At 41.5% G+C, this 15,352-nt stretch overlaps 1 protein-coding gene across 2 annotated transcripts in view; it reads left to right on the top strand.

The window, feature by feature from the left end:
• Nucleotides 1–4,499: 4,499 nt before the first annotated feature.
• The window catches only part of PISD (phosphatidylserine decarboxylase), a 36,959-nt gene continuing 26,106 nt past the window's right edge, over nt 4,500–15,352 (top strand). The window contains exons 1-3 of one of the 2 annotated variants that reach the window (XM_060028401.2): nt 4,500–4,591; nt 10,880–10,959; nt 14,687–14,862. In XM_060028401.2, the coding sequence (XP_059884384.1) occupies nt 4,527–4,591; nt 10,880–10,959; nt 14,687–14,862 (321 nt within the window). In that variant the 5' untranslated portion in view covers nt 4,500–4,526. The remainder of the gene's footprint in view (nt 4,592–10,879; nt 10,960–14,686; nt 14,863–15,352) is intronic. The other variant, XM_060028405.2, reaches the window with a different exon arrangement.

Below are 15,352 nucleotides of genomic sequence, written 5' to 3'. Positions count from 1 at the left end.
AATAAAGCTAATATTGCAATAAAGTGAGTTGCACATGTTTTTTTGTTTCCCAGTGCATATAAAGTTATGTTTATGCTATACGTTAGTCTATTAAGTGTGCAATATCATTACATCTAAAAATATACACACCTTAATTAAAATTTTATTTTTAAAAAGTGCTAACCATCATCTGAGTCCTCAGCGAGTCATAATCTTTTTGCAATAGTAACGTCACAGGACACTGATCACAGATCACCATAACAAATATAATAATAATGAAAAAGTTAGAAACAGTGTGAGAATTACCAAAATATGACACAGAGGCACAAAGTGAGCAAATGCTTTTGGGAAGATGGTGCCAGTAGATTTGCTAGACAGAGGGTTGCCACAAACCTTCAATTTGTGAAAAACCACAATATCTGTGAAGCACAATAAAGCAAAGTGCAATAAAATGAGTATGCCAGTACTAATTTACATACCATATTTTTGGTTGTAAACAGTCAAAGATGGAGAGATTTATCAGGTCCATGGATTGGGAGGCTCAATATTGTTAAAATGTCAGTTCTCCTCAAATTGATCTCTCGTTTCAACACAGTCCCAATCAAAATCCCACCAGGCATTTTGCTAAAATTGACCAACTGATTCTAAATTTTTTATGGAAATGCAAAGGACTTATAAAAGCCAAAATAATCTTGAAAGTGAAGAACAAAGTTGAAGAATCCATGCTACCTGATTTCAAGACTTATAAGTAAAGCAGCCATAATTAAGATAGATCAATGGAACAAATGGAAATCTTTGGAACCCAGAAATAGACCCATGCATGGATGTTCAGTTGATTTTGACAAAGACACCATGCAATTCAATGGGGAAAGGAAAGTCTTTTCAGCAATAGTAGTGGAATAACTGGATAAGTGTATGGTGAAATGAACCTAACTTCATACACCTGAATCAGTTGAGATGAAAGTAATAGTCCAATTCTCTCTCATAAAGTAGATACAAAAATCCTAAACAGAATATTAGCAAATTGAATCCAGTGATAGATAAAAAGGATAATACACAATAACCAGCAATGTCAGGTTGATTTAACAAACGAAAATCAATCAATGGACAACTGGATAGCCACAGGCAAAGGATGAAGTTGGATCTTTACCTCACACCATATACAAAACTTTTTTAAACTTTAAAACTCTTAGATGAAAACGTGGTATAATCTTCATGACCTTGGATTTGGCAAAGGATTCTTAGATATGACACCAAAAGCACAATTAACAAAGGAAAAAATAAATGAGATTTCATCAAAATTAAAAACTTTTTGCTTCAAAGGACACCATCAAGAAATGAAAAGACAACCTAAAGGATGGGAGAAAATACTTGCAAATCATATATATGATAAGGGAATTGTATCTAGCATATATAAAGAACACAACTCAATAATAAAAAGATAAATAACCCAATTTAATAATAGGCAATGAATCTGAATAGATATTTCTACAAGGAAGATATGCAAATGACCAATAAGCACATGAAAAATTTCTCAACAGCATTAGTTATCAGAGAAATACAAATCAAAACCACAATGAAACACCACTTCATACCCATTAGATTGGATATAATAATAGTCATTTTGAAAAGAGAAAATAACAAGTGTTGGTGAGGTTGTGGAGAAATTGGAACCTTCATACACTACTGGTGGGAATGTAAAATGGGGCAGCCACTTTGGAAGACCATCTGTCAGTTCCTCAAATAATTAAGCTATACAACCCAGCAATTCCACTCCTAGGTATACACAGAAGAGAAATGAAATTATATGTCTATACAATAAACTGTATATGAATGTTTATAGCAGCATTTTTCATAATTGCTAAAAGGCGGAAATGACTCAAATGTCCATAGCTATGACTGGATAAAGGAATGTGGTCTATCCATATAATGGAATACTATTCAATCATGAAAAGGAATGAAGTACTGATACATGTTACAACATGGACAGACCCTGAAAATATTACGCTAAATGAAAGAAGCCAGTTACAAAAGTCCACATATTATATGATTCCATTCATATGAAAATGCAGAATAGGGACAGAAAGATCATTCTGATTTCTCCACATCCTCATCAACACTTGTTATTAACTGCTTTGTGTGTGTGTGTGTGTTGAAATATAATAAAATTTACCATTTTAACCTTTTAATTCATTTTTAACTTAATGTATAATTCAGTGTCATTCAGTACATTCACATGTTAAACAACCATCACACTATCCATTTCCAGAACTTAATCATCATCTCAAACAGAGACTCTGAACCCATCCCTCTTCCCTGTCCTCTCAGCCTCTGGTAACCTTTATTCTAATTTTTGTGTTTATCAATATGCCTATTCTAAGCACTTCATATAAGTGGAATTAAACAATATGTGTCCTTTTGTGTCTGGCTAATTTTACTTACCATAATGTTTTCAAAGTTTATTCCTGTTGTAGCATGTAACAGTACTTCATACATGCTTTTATAGCTGAATAATATTCTATTATATGGATATATCACATTTTATTTATTCATCTATTGAACCACTTTCTGGCTATTGTGAATAATGTTGCTATGAACATTGGTGTATAAGTCTCTATTTGAGTCCCCGCTTTCATTCTTTTAGATTATACCTAGGTGCTGGATCATATGATAATTCTGTTTAACTTTTTGAGGAATGACCAAATTGTTTTGCACAGCCATTTTACATTGTTACAGCAATGCAAAAGTGTTCCAATTTTCCCACATCTTTGCCAACACTTGTCACTTGTTATTTTCCTTTTTCGATAATAGCCATCCTAATGGGTGTGAAGTTGATATCTCATTGTGCTTTTGATGTGCATTTCCCTAATGATTAGTGATGTTAAGCATCTTTTATGGTCATTTGTATATTATTTTTTGAGAAATGTCTGTTCAAGTCCTTTGCCTATTTTTGAATTCGGTTATTTTTTTTTTTGTTGAATATTAGGAATTATTTATATATTCTGGATACCAGACCCTTATCAGATATATTGTGACTATTTTCTCCCATTCTCAGGGTTGTCTTTTCACTTTGTTGACAGTGTCCTTTGATGCACAAAACTTTTTAACTTTGATGAAATACAATTTATCTTATTTTGTTGTTGCCTGTGCTTTCGGCGTAATATCCAAGAAATCATTGCTGAATTCAATGTCATGAAAATTTCCCTTATATTTTAAGAGTTTTATAGTTGTAGTTCTTAGCTTTAGGTCTTTGATCCATTTTGAGTTAATATTTGTATATGGTGTAAAGTAAGGGTCCACTTCATTCTTTTGCATGTGAATATCCAGTTTCCCCAAATGCGTTTCATTTTGAAATAATCTCCCCCTCCCATTTTTTTCTTCCCCCTGGTTTTGAGTTACTACTCTCAATTGAATAGTAAAACCAATTCTATACTTTTTTTTTTCCTCCTCTTCAGACTTTTGAAAACCATAGAGGGAAGTGTCTCCTCTCCAATAGGAAATCTGCTCCCTGTTAGGCTCCCTGTAGGGCCCCGTTATGCCCTAGTTGAGCTTAAATAACCATGTAGAAATAATTGCAGTTACCAGGCAACATACCCCTCCTCCTGTGTCAAACGCTTGGTGAAGACAAGTGCTATTAGCAGCTTAGGGGAGAAAAAAGAGGAGCTGTATTCCTTCAGTTTGGGGACCCATACTCAGCCAGATTGTAGGCAAAGGGCTTAAAAGGAAGGATGTTAGATCATGGGTTTTGGAATCAGAGATGTATGTTCAAATTCTAGCTTTTCTCCTTTATAGCTGTGTGCCCTTGAGCGTTCTAATGGTTAACTTTCCTGAGCTCTGTTTTCTCTATCTTTAAAATGAGAATAATTCTCAGGGCTGGCTGGCGGTCTCTAGTCTCTGCCCACTAAAATTAAAAAAAAAAAAAAAGCTTATACTACTGAAAAGTCTATTTTTCCTTAAATCTGAAGATCAGGAATCTCTGCAGGAGCACGCGCTATCACACCCGGCACCTTGTTCGACGACTAATTGCACTTCTAGGTGATCCAAGACCTCTGGTCTCTGGACTCCCAGATAGTACAGCGATGGGAGGTAAGAATGAGACACCATGCATGCTAAGTCATCAGCACAGAGCCTGGCACTTAGGAAGCGCTAAGTCAATGGTAGCTGAGTTGTGGACGCTCTCAGTTTCTCCATCCGTAAAATGAACGATTTAGCTCAGTTGATCCATTCTCGGACCTTGAGTAAATCAGATTTTCCAGGCAGATGCGGAAACGCACGTCAGAAGGAAATAGGAGAACTGGCAACGCTGTGCCCAGGTCCAGGTTTAGCACTGTAAGCACCGCCACCGGCTGCACCTATCCGACCTAGCCCATTAGCTGCCGGAAGTGTCAGGCAGAGGGTACCCGGAGCAGCCGGGGGAGGAGCTTAGACAGCTCCGCCCACACACGCTCCGCGTTCTTCATTGGCGCTGTGAGTTCGAGCTCGTGACGTCACGCGCGTGCGACCAGCGTGTAAAAGGGGGCGTGTCCCGCCGAGAAGCTGGGGACAAGATGGCGGCGTCCGTGGGGCAGGGTTGTTTGAGGTTGCTGCGCGGGGTCGCGCCGTGGCGGAGCAGGTACAGCTGCTTGGGGACCTGCCGGGGGGTGGCCCGAGCCAAACTGGGGTGTGGAGAGAGGAATCGTTTCTCTGTCGCGGGCTCGCCCTGAGCAGAGCTCGAGTGGAGACGTAGGCACTCACCTTAACCTGGAGCTCTCGAGCAGGTGCGACTGCCGCCGGGTAGGGCGTTCCGCGTCTATCCTAAGCGCTCCCTCCTTGCCCTTTTCACAAGGGACAAAAAACAAAGATATAAACAAAAAGACCCAACCAGTGAAATAGGCTGTGTGCCTGCCACTTATAGCCGAGGCAGGGCTGGACGCCTCTTTCTCAGGGATTCGTGTTGCTGGGAGGGGCGGCGTGATGTGGGAAGAGCACTGGACTGGGAGTCGGGCGGCTTTCACTTCGGATTCTTGGTCTTTGAAGCGAGAGGGTTGGACTCGGTTATCTCAAAATCGTCCATGATGGAAATGGGGTCTTAGTTACCCTGGTGACTCCCAACTCTTAGGTTGTTAGAGGGGTCATCTAAATCAACCTCCTTTTGGAGTTAGCAAAATTGAGGCCATGAGAGAGGAAGGGACTTGCTCAGTTTCACCCGGCCAGTTAGTAGCAGAGCCGGGACCCCTACCCGGATACCTGTCTCTCTCAGGCAAGGACCTTTCCCTCAGGCTGCCCACCGTGAGGACATTCATTATTCGAAATAGCTTATGTAAGAACCAGCTTGGGAACATTTGGACTCTCAGAAAATGGATTAAAATGTTGGTAGCTATGACTCAGAGTTTGCTGTTCCGTGTCATTTCAAAGAGCTAAGGTTTGAGAGACACACAGTACTTTTGTGTTTCAGGCAACCTTCATTTTGTCAGCGTTGACCAAAGCTTGCGCTGTAATTTTGGGAAGTAAGGACACTGGTTTCGGACTGAAAGGGAACAGAAACTGTCATTGCCCTGAACAGGAAGCTTCACTCTATTATTAACTACTCAGAAATGGTGTAACTTTCTCAGGAGGGGGCTCTGCAATGTGATGGTAACTGTTAGGACTTGGACAGGAGAGTCTCTGTGGTTTTAATATTGTTACCAGGTGTGCTGTTTATGAGTCAGTAGTGAAATCATCTAAAATGTGTCATAAGTTGTGTCATAAGTTGGAAAGACTAAAAAATGACCCTCCTAAAATTTTTTCTTTTTTTTGTTTTTGTTTAACGGTGGTGAGGAGGATGTACTTCACTCATTATCATTTAAAAAGGGAAAGGGAAAAAGAGTCATAACTTTAGTACCAGTGTAGGTAGATAAGACTGGATTTAGGTGCAATTTAAGGAGGGTGAGGATTTGGGTACAATAAGAACTCAGTTTTCAAAGGTATTACATATCCAGGTGGGAACTATATTTAGATGCAAAAAAACCCCAAAAGAGAACATTTCCATGATTTTTAAGTAAAACAGTGTCTGTGAGACATATGTTTGAAAACCTCATATTGCAGGGAAGTTTTTCAGTACCTGGGTGATAGGTGACAGGTGAGAGAACCAAAAGAAGGCAATTATGGGTGATAATTTAGGGCCATGTTTCCCAAATTTGTTTGATGAAAAAATGGGGTGGGTGTTTATCAGAAAAAGAGAGTCCCAGGTATATCCCCCAATACTGCCAAATTCAGGTTCAGTAGATGTAGGTTGGGGCCCCGGCAGCTGTGTTCTTTACACGTGTCCTGGATGATTCTTAGGTTCAGGCAAGTATGGACATAGTGCCCAAGGAGTGGTTGCTTGTGCAAGACTTTCCTTCAGGAATACTTATGACATTCCTACCACTGCCAACTGCAGTGCCAGGGATCGGGAGGGGGAGGGAGAGCAGGGGAAGAGAGAGGAATTAAAAGATATAGGCCTCATGTTTAAAGAACTTTACAGTTTAGTAGCAGAGCAAGGAAACATTACTAAATAATATGAGATAGAACGTGGAATGAGGCCTTCAAGAGGCCTGCCCGTTCATTTTCAGAACTTTCACAGTTCTAAAAAGCAGGAGAGACACAAGGACTATAGTTAGTGTTACCACCAGGGGTGATGTTAAAAATAATTTAAAACTATGACAGTGTGGACACAAACCATTCAGAGTGGTCACAGACAGTTAATATGGCCATCCCAGTGTGTGCCAGCTGAATATCAACTCTGTTACTTTTAATAATAGTAATATGTAACTAGGTGCCAGGGCCTGGGCTTAAGGTTTTATGTGATTGTCTCATTTATTCCTAATGAGGTAGGTCCTGTTTTTACAGGTGGAGAAACTGAGGCTTAAGATTAGTTAAGAAATGCCTTAAGGTCACACAGCTAATTAATAAGTGGCAGGATGGAGATTTGAGCCCCACAATCAGACTTGAGTGCTTAATCCTGGGCTTTAATTGCCCTCTTGCAGGAGGCCCACGTGAGTTCACCATGTAGACGGTACATGTGATTGAACCTAGCCAGCCGTTCATTTCTCTGAAGCTTAATCTCACTGCTGAGATTGAGGTCCAGGGGGAAGACAGACAAACCCCTGCATTTGAGGGGTACAGACAGTAAACAAATGAGTGAATATATATAAAATCTGTTCATTTCGGGTAGTGAGAAGTGTTACGAAGAAAAATAAAGGCAGGTAATTAAGGGGTTAGAGAACGCTCCAGAGGGACAACTTTTGGGCTTGTGGTGAGGAGAAACCAACCAGGAGGAAGCATTTGAGCAGAGAACTGAATGAGGAGGGACTGAGCCAGCTGGAGGGGTATGCCCAGCAGAGCAAACAGCAAATGCAGAGGCATGAGTGTGCAAGGAATGGGGGCAGGTGAGTGAGAAGGGAAGCAGCAGGAGGTCTGAGGGTTCAGCGAGGACCACTTACATAGGGTCTCGTCTTATTTTCTGTTTTGAAAAGGTCACTCTGGCTGTTCTGTGGTGAATGCGACACAGAAGCCAAGCAGGGAGAACAGGCTAGTGCAGTCCTTCAGTGCAGTGATAGATCTGGTGGCTCAGGCCAGAGTGAGAGTGGTGGCAGAGAAGTAGGCAGATACAGGTATATTTTGAAGGTAGAGACTTCATGCCTTGTCACTGGATTGAATGTGGATAGTGAGAAAGAAAGGACTTACAAAAGGAGTCCCTAGGGTTTCGACTTGTGCAGTTGGGTGAATGGTGGTGCCTTTTTTCTGAGATCGTATATTAATTATAGCAGTGTTGCTGTGGTAACAGGTAAACTCCAGCATCTCAGTGATTTAACACAGTAAAAGTGTTGGTCTCAATCATGTAAAGTCCCAGTGGGTGCTCCTGATCTGCAGGACAGCAGTGATTTGAGGACCCATCTCCTGACATCTTTAACACATGGCTTCCAAAGGTCTGCATGTTTGCATCAAACAGGCTGAAACGGGACAGCCTGGGAAGCCTGAATGGTTCTTACAGTGGTTAGAACTCAGTTATGTGGCCACACCCTATTGCAAGGGAGGCTGGGAAATGTAGTCTGTTGGGTAGAGGAAGTGGATTTAATAACCATCTGGCTAGTCTCTGCCACAGATGGACAACTCTGGGGGTGGAGCAGGTTGAACGGGAGTGAGGGAGTGTCAGGAATTCTGTTCTGGACAAACTCAGTTTGAGGTGATTCAGAGTGGGGATGTTGGGTAGCCAGGTGGAAATATGGTCCAGAGGTCTTTGAAGGAGCAGCGAGGGAGTCCTCAGTATCTGGCTATTTAAAGCTGCAGGACTGGGTGAACATGTCTGGGAGAGCACAGACAGAGAAGAGGTCTGAACCCTGGGCACGGCAGCTGTTTGAAGTTAGGGAGAGGCTGGAGAGGTAGGAAGATCAGGGTCCCAAAGGCTAAATGTGTTTCAAGAAGGAGAAAGTGAATGAAGTCAAAAGATACAACTTATAAAATACCTAAGTCCTGCGGATGTAATGTGCAGCATGGTGACTACAGTTAACAATACTGTATTGTATATTTAAAAGTTGCTAAGAGAGTAGATCTTTTTCATCACAAGAAAAAATTTTTTGTAAATATGTATGGTGAGGGATGTTAACTAGACTTATTGTGGTGATCCTTTCACAATATATGCAAATAGGGAATAATGTTGTACATCTGAAACTAATATAATGTTACATGTCAATTATACCTCAGTGGGGAAAAAAAAGGAAGGGCTCACCAGTGGCAGATGCTGCTGAGAAGTCACATAACACGAGGTCCAAGAAATATGTGTTGGAGTTGACAATGTGGAAGTTGGTGACCTTGACAAGAGATGAGGTGGTGGGAACAAAAGCCTGGTTGAGTGGGATGAAGAGAGGGGGGGAGGGGAGGAAGTGATGACAGGGAACATTGCTCTTTTAAAGAGCCTGCAGTGGGGTGGACAGTGTTTCTGTAAGATTGGAGAAAGTACAACATTTATATGAGGATAGGAATGATCCAGGAATGAAAGACAAGCTGATGCAACTGGGGCGTTTGCCAGGCACTTGTTCCAGGAGCTGGGGCTACAGCAGTGGACAAGAGACCAAGACTCTGCTCTCAGGAAGATCCGTATGCAAACCAGCCACCTGAGTGCCGTGCATTGGGTTACAGTGGATAAATGATTATCTCCCACTTGTACCTCCCCCAGCCCACACCCCCTTCCCCACAAAAAAAGCCTTTTTCAACAGTCTGCAAACGTTCTTTCAGTTAGGGGGTTCAGCAGCAATTCTGGAACACACAATGTAGCAGTGTGCACAACACAACAATACAGCCTTTAGTCAGATTTTACACTTCTTGTTCTTATTCCATTTGGAAAGCAGGGTTTTAGGCGCTTAGCTTTTGCAGTGGGAGTGCCCAGTCTAAGAGATGAGCATTGTTCACTGCTGAAAGAACATTCAGATACTGCAACACACCCTCCTTTGTGTTAATAACTGTCCATCCACCTGGCCTCTGAGGGGGTGGTGATTGTCATGGTCCCAGGCTTGTTCTCCATACAGACCTTGCTTGCCTGTAGGAGAATCAGAGTCGTCATGTTACCACCATGCTGTGAGAGTGTTGTTAAGTCAAGGAAATTTCATGTGAAAAAACGAAGGTGTTTAAATCTGATAAAATCTACAGGATGTCTGTGTGAGACATAACTACTGACTATCCATGAATGTCAATATCATTGTATGAAAGTCATAAATGCAGTTCTGTTCTCCACAGAAATAGCAGTTTAGACATTTATAGAGTAAATTTCTGCTTCTCTCATAAAGGGCTTCAAGGGAAAAAAAACACTGACAAGGACATAGTTTCTTTACTTTAGATTTCAGGCCAATATTTGGGGGAACTTAAGTGCTATCTGAATTGAAGGTGGGGTGTTCGCTTTTTGATTAAGGAGAGAGCCAGTTCACTAAAAATTCATTCATGCTTTCCTTGCTGGCCAAGTCACTTATTGCCACTGGGTATATGTCCAGTTTCCCTGGGTGAAGAGGAAACAAAGAAGAGAAACAAAGAATCGGAAATAATATTTTCTTAGAGCTTGAAGCCATGAAAGTAGTCATTTTTTTCTCAGAATGCCTGAAAACCCTCTTCACTCTTTGAAAGTAGCTTTTGTGGCAAAGTAGCCACAAATATTAATTTAAAAATTCCAAACCAGTTGAGCCTTCCAAACTCAAAGTAGATTAGAATAGTTCAGCCTGGTTTGTGTCATTTCTTTTCCAGGGCAAACATTTAAAGTTTAAAATTTTAGGGAATTCACTGGTGGTCCAGTGATTAGTAGGACTCCACACTTCCTGCTGCAGGGTTCGATCCTGCAAGCTGCGGCGCAGCCAAAAAAAAAAAAAAAAAAAAGTTTAAAATTTCAACCACTTTATTAGGTTCTTTAATGAGTAGGGGTTAGAGGCTACAAGGCTGTGTATAGCTCTTTGTTTGTGGTGAGGAAACGTATGGCTTTGTGTAAGTGCCGGGTTTACTTCTTATTATGCTCTTATACTTAATTAAGAAAAGAGCAGCTTTGTGTGTGAAAAAATTTTAGACTTACAGAGAAGTTATAAAAATAGTACAGAGTATTCCCAAATACCCTGTCCTCTGATTCCCCAAATATCAACTATATTTGCTTTATCATTCTCTCTCCCTTTTTTTCTCTTTGTGAGTGTGTGTTTGTATATATTTTTTTCTGAAACACTTGATGCCCCTTTACCTTTAAATATTTGAGCCCTTTTTGTATAAGGACATTTTCTTATGAAAACCACAGTACAATGGTCAAAGCCAGGAAATTAACACAGACACAATACTATTATTGAATCTATAGACTATATTCAAATTTTAGAAGTTGATCCACTAATTTCTTTTTAATTAAAAAAATATTTAATGCTTCATTTTTGCTTGATTGTAGGCGCCGTCACTGTGAAGACATTGCCCTGAGCCATTTCCTTCAGTCCTTAAGGAAGCTGCCTCTCAGAACCTTTTCCACAAGTAAGTAGCAATTAGAGGCAATGCTGGCCTCTCTGCTTCAGTTTGTCAGTAAATTGGGATAAACACAGCACATATTTCATAGGGTTGTTGTTAGAATCAGATGGAATTGTGCTTGCAAAGTGCTTAGAGTACCTGGCGTGTAGGTACCACTGAAGCATTATCTGCTGTTATCTGATTGTTCTTACTGGCTGTGTAGTATTCCGTCGCATGACTGTACTGTTTGGTGTTGGACATTTAAGTTGCTCCTAGTCTTTTCCTATTACAGACAGTTCTGTACTAACATATTTTTGTGCATCCTCAGGATAAATTTGTAGACTTAGAATTACTGGATCAAAAGGTTTATGTATTATATAATTTGGTATTTAAGCCAAATTACTCTTCAGAGGAGGTTGTCCCAGTTTACACTCCTCTGAGCAGGATGTGCTCATGAGTACATCAGTTCCCCACACCCTCATCAGCACTGGATTATGAACTTTTTGGATCTTGTAAGCAGCTATTTGAACCTGTACAAAAATGTATATTGTCTTTATTAACTAAAAATCCTTTTTATTCTATCATACTGGAGGCTATTTTTGACTGTCCAGTAATCATACCTTGGGAATAAAATGAGATGGTTAATGAGAATAAAAACAAAAGGCTTATTAAGGTAGTTAATAGGGGCACATCTGGGTGTTACTTATTTAATTAGGACTTGCAGGCTGGAACACAGGAATCACTTGAAGGGTTCAGGGGGAGCCTCAGAAATCAAGCCAGAATCTTGGATCTGCAGAAAAGCTGTGCTTTTTTAAAGTGACAAATGCAGCAGAGAGGCGGTCAGGAGTGGAGGGCACCCTCTGCTTACTACTTCCTGTTGGAGGAGTAAAGTAAGCCTGTGGAAGGTAAGAGAAAGACCTATAGTTGAAGAAAGGTCCAGTGTAGCAGAAGCATGCAGGAGAGTGTGACCAGTCAGCCTAGGGTGCTGGTTCAGTGCAGGTAGGGAGTACAACAGTTCTCTCATCATCAAATATTTCAGAAAGAGGGAAAAAAAATGTTTCTTGCTTTTTGACAAGATTTCCTGGTCAGAGGTAGAATATTTAGTTGTTAAGTAGTAAGGGTTCATTAGGAGTAATCAGAAAATGGAGGAGATTAATGACATCTATACTTGTTCATTTAAAAAAGAAACAGGGCTTCCCTGGTGGCGCAGTGGTTGAGAGTCCGCCTGCCGATGCAGGGGACACGGGTTCGTGCCCTGGTCTGGGAAGATCCCACATGCCGCGGAGCGGCTGGGCCCGTGAGCCATGGCTGCTGAGCCTGTGCGTCCGGAGCCTGTGCTCCGCAATGGGAGAGGCCACAACAGTGAGAGGCCTATGTACCGCAAAAATAAATAAATAAATAAAAAATAAAAAAATAAAAATAAAAAAAGAAACAGCAGGAAATTCCCTGACGGTCCAGTGGTCAGGACTCCACGCTCTCACTGCTGAGGACCCAGGTTCAATCCCTGGTTGGGGAACTAAAATCCCACAAGCCTCTCGGCACGGCCAAAAAAAAGAAAGAAAGAAAGAAAAAGAAACAGCAACAACCAAAAGGTGGTGGAGGGACAGGGACAAATGGGCAGGATGATTTCCTTCCATTGGAAGCCAAGGACAGGATGAAGGTTTTGTGCAGGCTACTGAGAAGTCAGCTCTTGAGATTTTGTTTTAACAATAACTTTGAGATACAATTTTCATACCATAAAGTTCACCCTTTTAAGTACGCAATTCAGTGTTTTTTTTTATACTTACAGAGTTGTACAACCATTAGCACTACCTAATTTTAGAATATTTTCATTCCCTCCTCGCCCCCCCCACAATAGTAGCACTTGATCCATTAAACTGTCACTCCCCATTTCTCCCTACCCCTAGTCCCTGGCACCCACTAACCTACTTTATGTCTCTCTAGTATGTTTCCTATACCAGACACTTCATATAAGTGGAATCATACAATATGCAGCCTTTTGTGGCTGACTTCTTTTACATAATGTATTCAAGGTTCATGTGTAGCATGTGTCATTACTTCATTCCTTTTTTCCTTTTTTATTATCAATATTCCATTGTATTGGTATACTACTTTTTTATTCATTTGTCAGTTGATGGACATTTGGGTTATTTTCACTTTTTGGCTATTATGAATAATGCTGCTGTGGAGCATGCATGACAAATTTTTGTGTAGATGTATGTTTCACTTCCCTAAGAGCTGAATTGCTAGGTCATGTGGTAATTTTATGTTTAACATTTTGAAGAACTGAAGCCCCATTTTACAATCCCATCAGCAGTGTATGCGTGTTCCAGTTTCTCCACATCCTTACCAACAATTATCTGTCTTTTTGATAAAACCATCCTAGTGGGTGTGAAGTTGTATCTCATCATGGTTTTGATTTGCATTTCCCTGATTACTAATGATGTATTGGTTTGCTAGGGCTACTGGAACAGAGTACCACAAACTGAGTGGCTTAAACGGTAGAAATTTATTCTCCCATAGTTCTGGAGACGAGAGGTCCAAGGTCAAGGTGTCATAGGGCTGCTTCCTTCTGAGGGGTGTGAGGGAGAGCCTCTTGTCTAGCTTCTGATGGATTGCTGGCAATATTTGGCTTTTTTGGCTTGTATTATAGAAGCATCACCCCGATCCCTGCCTTCGTCTTCAGATAGCATTCTCCCTGTGTGCGTGTCTGTCTCCAAATTTTCTCTTTTTATTTTTTAATTTATTTTTTAAAAATTTATTTACTTATTTGTTTTCTGGCTGCGTCGGATCTTAGTTGCAGCATGCAGGATCCTTCATTGTGGCGCATGGGCTCTTCGCTTTGTTGCTGTGCGTGCACAGGCTCCTCTCTAGTTGTGGCGCGTGGGCTCAGTAGTTGTGGTGCGTGGGCTTAGTTGCCCTGTGGCATGTGGGATTTTAGTTCCCCAACCAGGGATCGAACTGGTGTCCCCTGTATTGTAAGACAGATTCTTATCCACTGGACTACCAGGGAAGCCCCCAAATTTTCTCTTTTTATAAGCACACTAGTCATATTGGATTAGGGCCCACTGTGCTGACCTTATTTTAACTTGATTACCTCTGTAGAGACCTTTTATCCAAGTAAGGTCACATTCTGAGGTGCTAAGGGTTAGGACTTAAGCATATGAATTTTAGGGGGACATAATTCAACCATAACAGATGTTGAGCATCTTTACATGTGCTTACTGGCCACTCATATATCTTCTTTGGAGAAATATCTATTCAAATTCTTAGTACGTTTTAAAATTGGACTATTTATCTTTTATCGTTGAATTGTTAGAGCTTACGAGATTTTGCATTTGGGAGAATACTACTGTCCAGTCAGAACTGGGCCTGGATCGTAAAAGTAAAATCAGAGAGCCTGCGTGAGAAATGGTACCTGTCCCAGTCCTGGCCCTGTTGGTATCCAGCGGGGCAACCTGGATTCGTTTCTTGACCTCTTTGCAATTCAATGTTTTCATCTTAAATTCTGTAATTATGGTGGCATTTGGGATGCACTGTAGTGTCACAGGAAAGAAGCTTGTACCTTACTAGATAGAATTTGGAGGCAGCAGGGTCTTTGCAGTGACTCAGGGCTGCACCTCCCTGTCAGATCCCTTCCGGGTCCAGTCAGCTTTGCTGAGGGCTTTTCCCAGCCCTCCTGTTGGTGCTGTGTTTGCGTGACTCATACCCGTCCCTTTTCTCAGGCTCAAAATTTTCCTGCTTTTTGTTACAGATGCCAGAAAAGTCCACACTGCCCCTGCCCGAACCTTGTCCCTGCTGCGCCCCCTGCTCTTTTTGGTCGCGACGGGTGGCGGGTACGCAGGTTACCGGCAGTATGAGAAGTACCAGGAGCGAGAATGGGAGAAGCTGGGCTTGGAGATCCCGCCCAAACTTGCTGGTCACTGGGAGGTAACAGGATGGAACCACCTTGGGTTCTCATGGAGCACAACTGCCTGTCACTTTGTAAATTGCTCCAAAGTTAAACTGTTTGAAAAAGTGAAATGTGCTTTCTTGGAGCTCACATCTCCAGTGGTTTTGGGGCTATTACAGAAGTTATACCTTGGGCATCATGTCCGGCTTCCCTCTGTCTCCAGATCCACCCCTGGTCTCCCCGAGGCCTCCGAGTGGAAATTTCCTGCTGTTGAAATATTCAGAGCTCGTGTCTTATACTCAGGCTGGCGTCCTGACAGTTCATGCCTTCTCAAGTCTGAGGATGAGCTGGAAGGGTTGGACTTTTGTGATGTGGATAAGTTCTCACCAGAGACCAGACTGAAATCGTCAAATTCCTTTATCGTTACTGCTCAAAATGCTCTCCCCGCAATTGGGCCGTGCAGTTGGGGCGGCCTTCGGTGTCGTTGTACCTTGTGTGATACGTAATGAACTGTCTTACTCATCTGTG

This window comes from Delphinus delphis, chromosome 13 (genome assembly GCF_949987515.2).
Source record: "Delphinus delphis chromosome 13, mDelDel1.2, whole genome shotgun sequence".
Classification (NCBI taxonomy): domain Eukaryota; kingdom Metazoa; phylum Chordata; class Mammalia; order Artiodactyla; family Delphinidae; genus Delphinus; species Delphinus delphis.
Note: the sequence above shows the minus strand (reverse complement) of the source record. Positions and strands in the feature narration are given on the sequence as shown.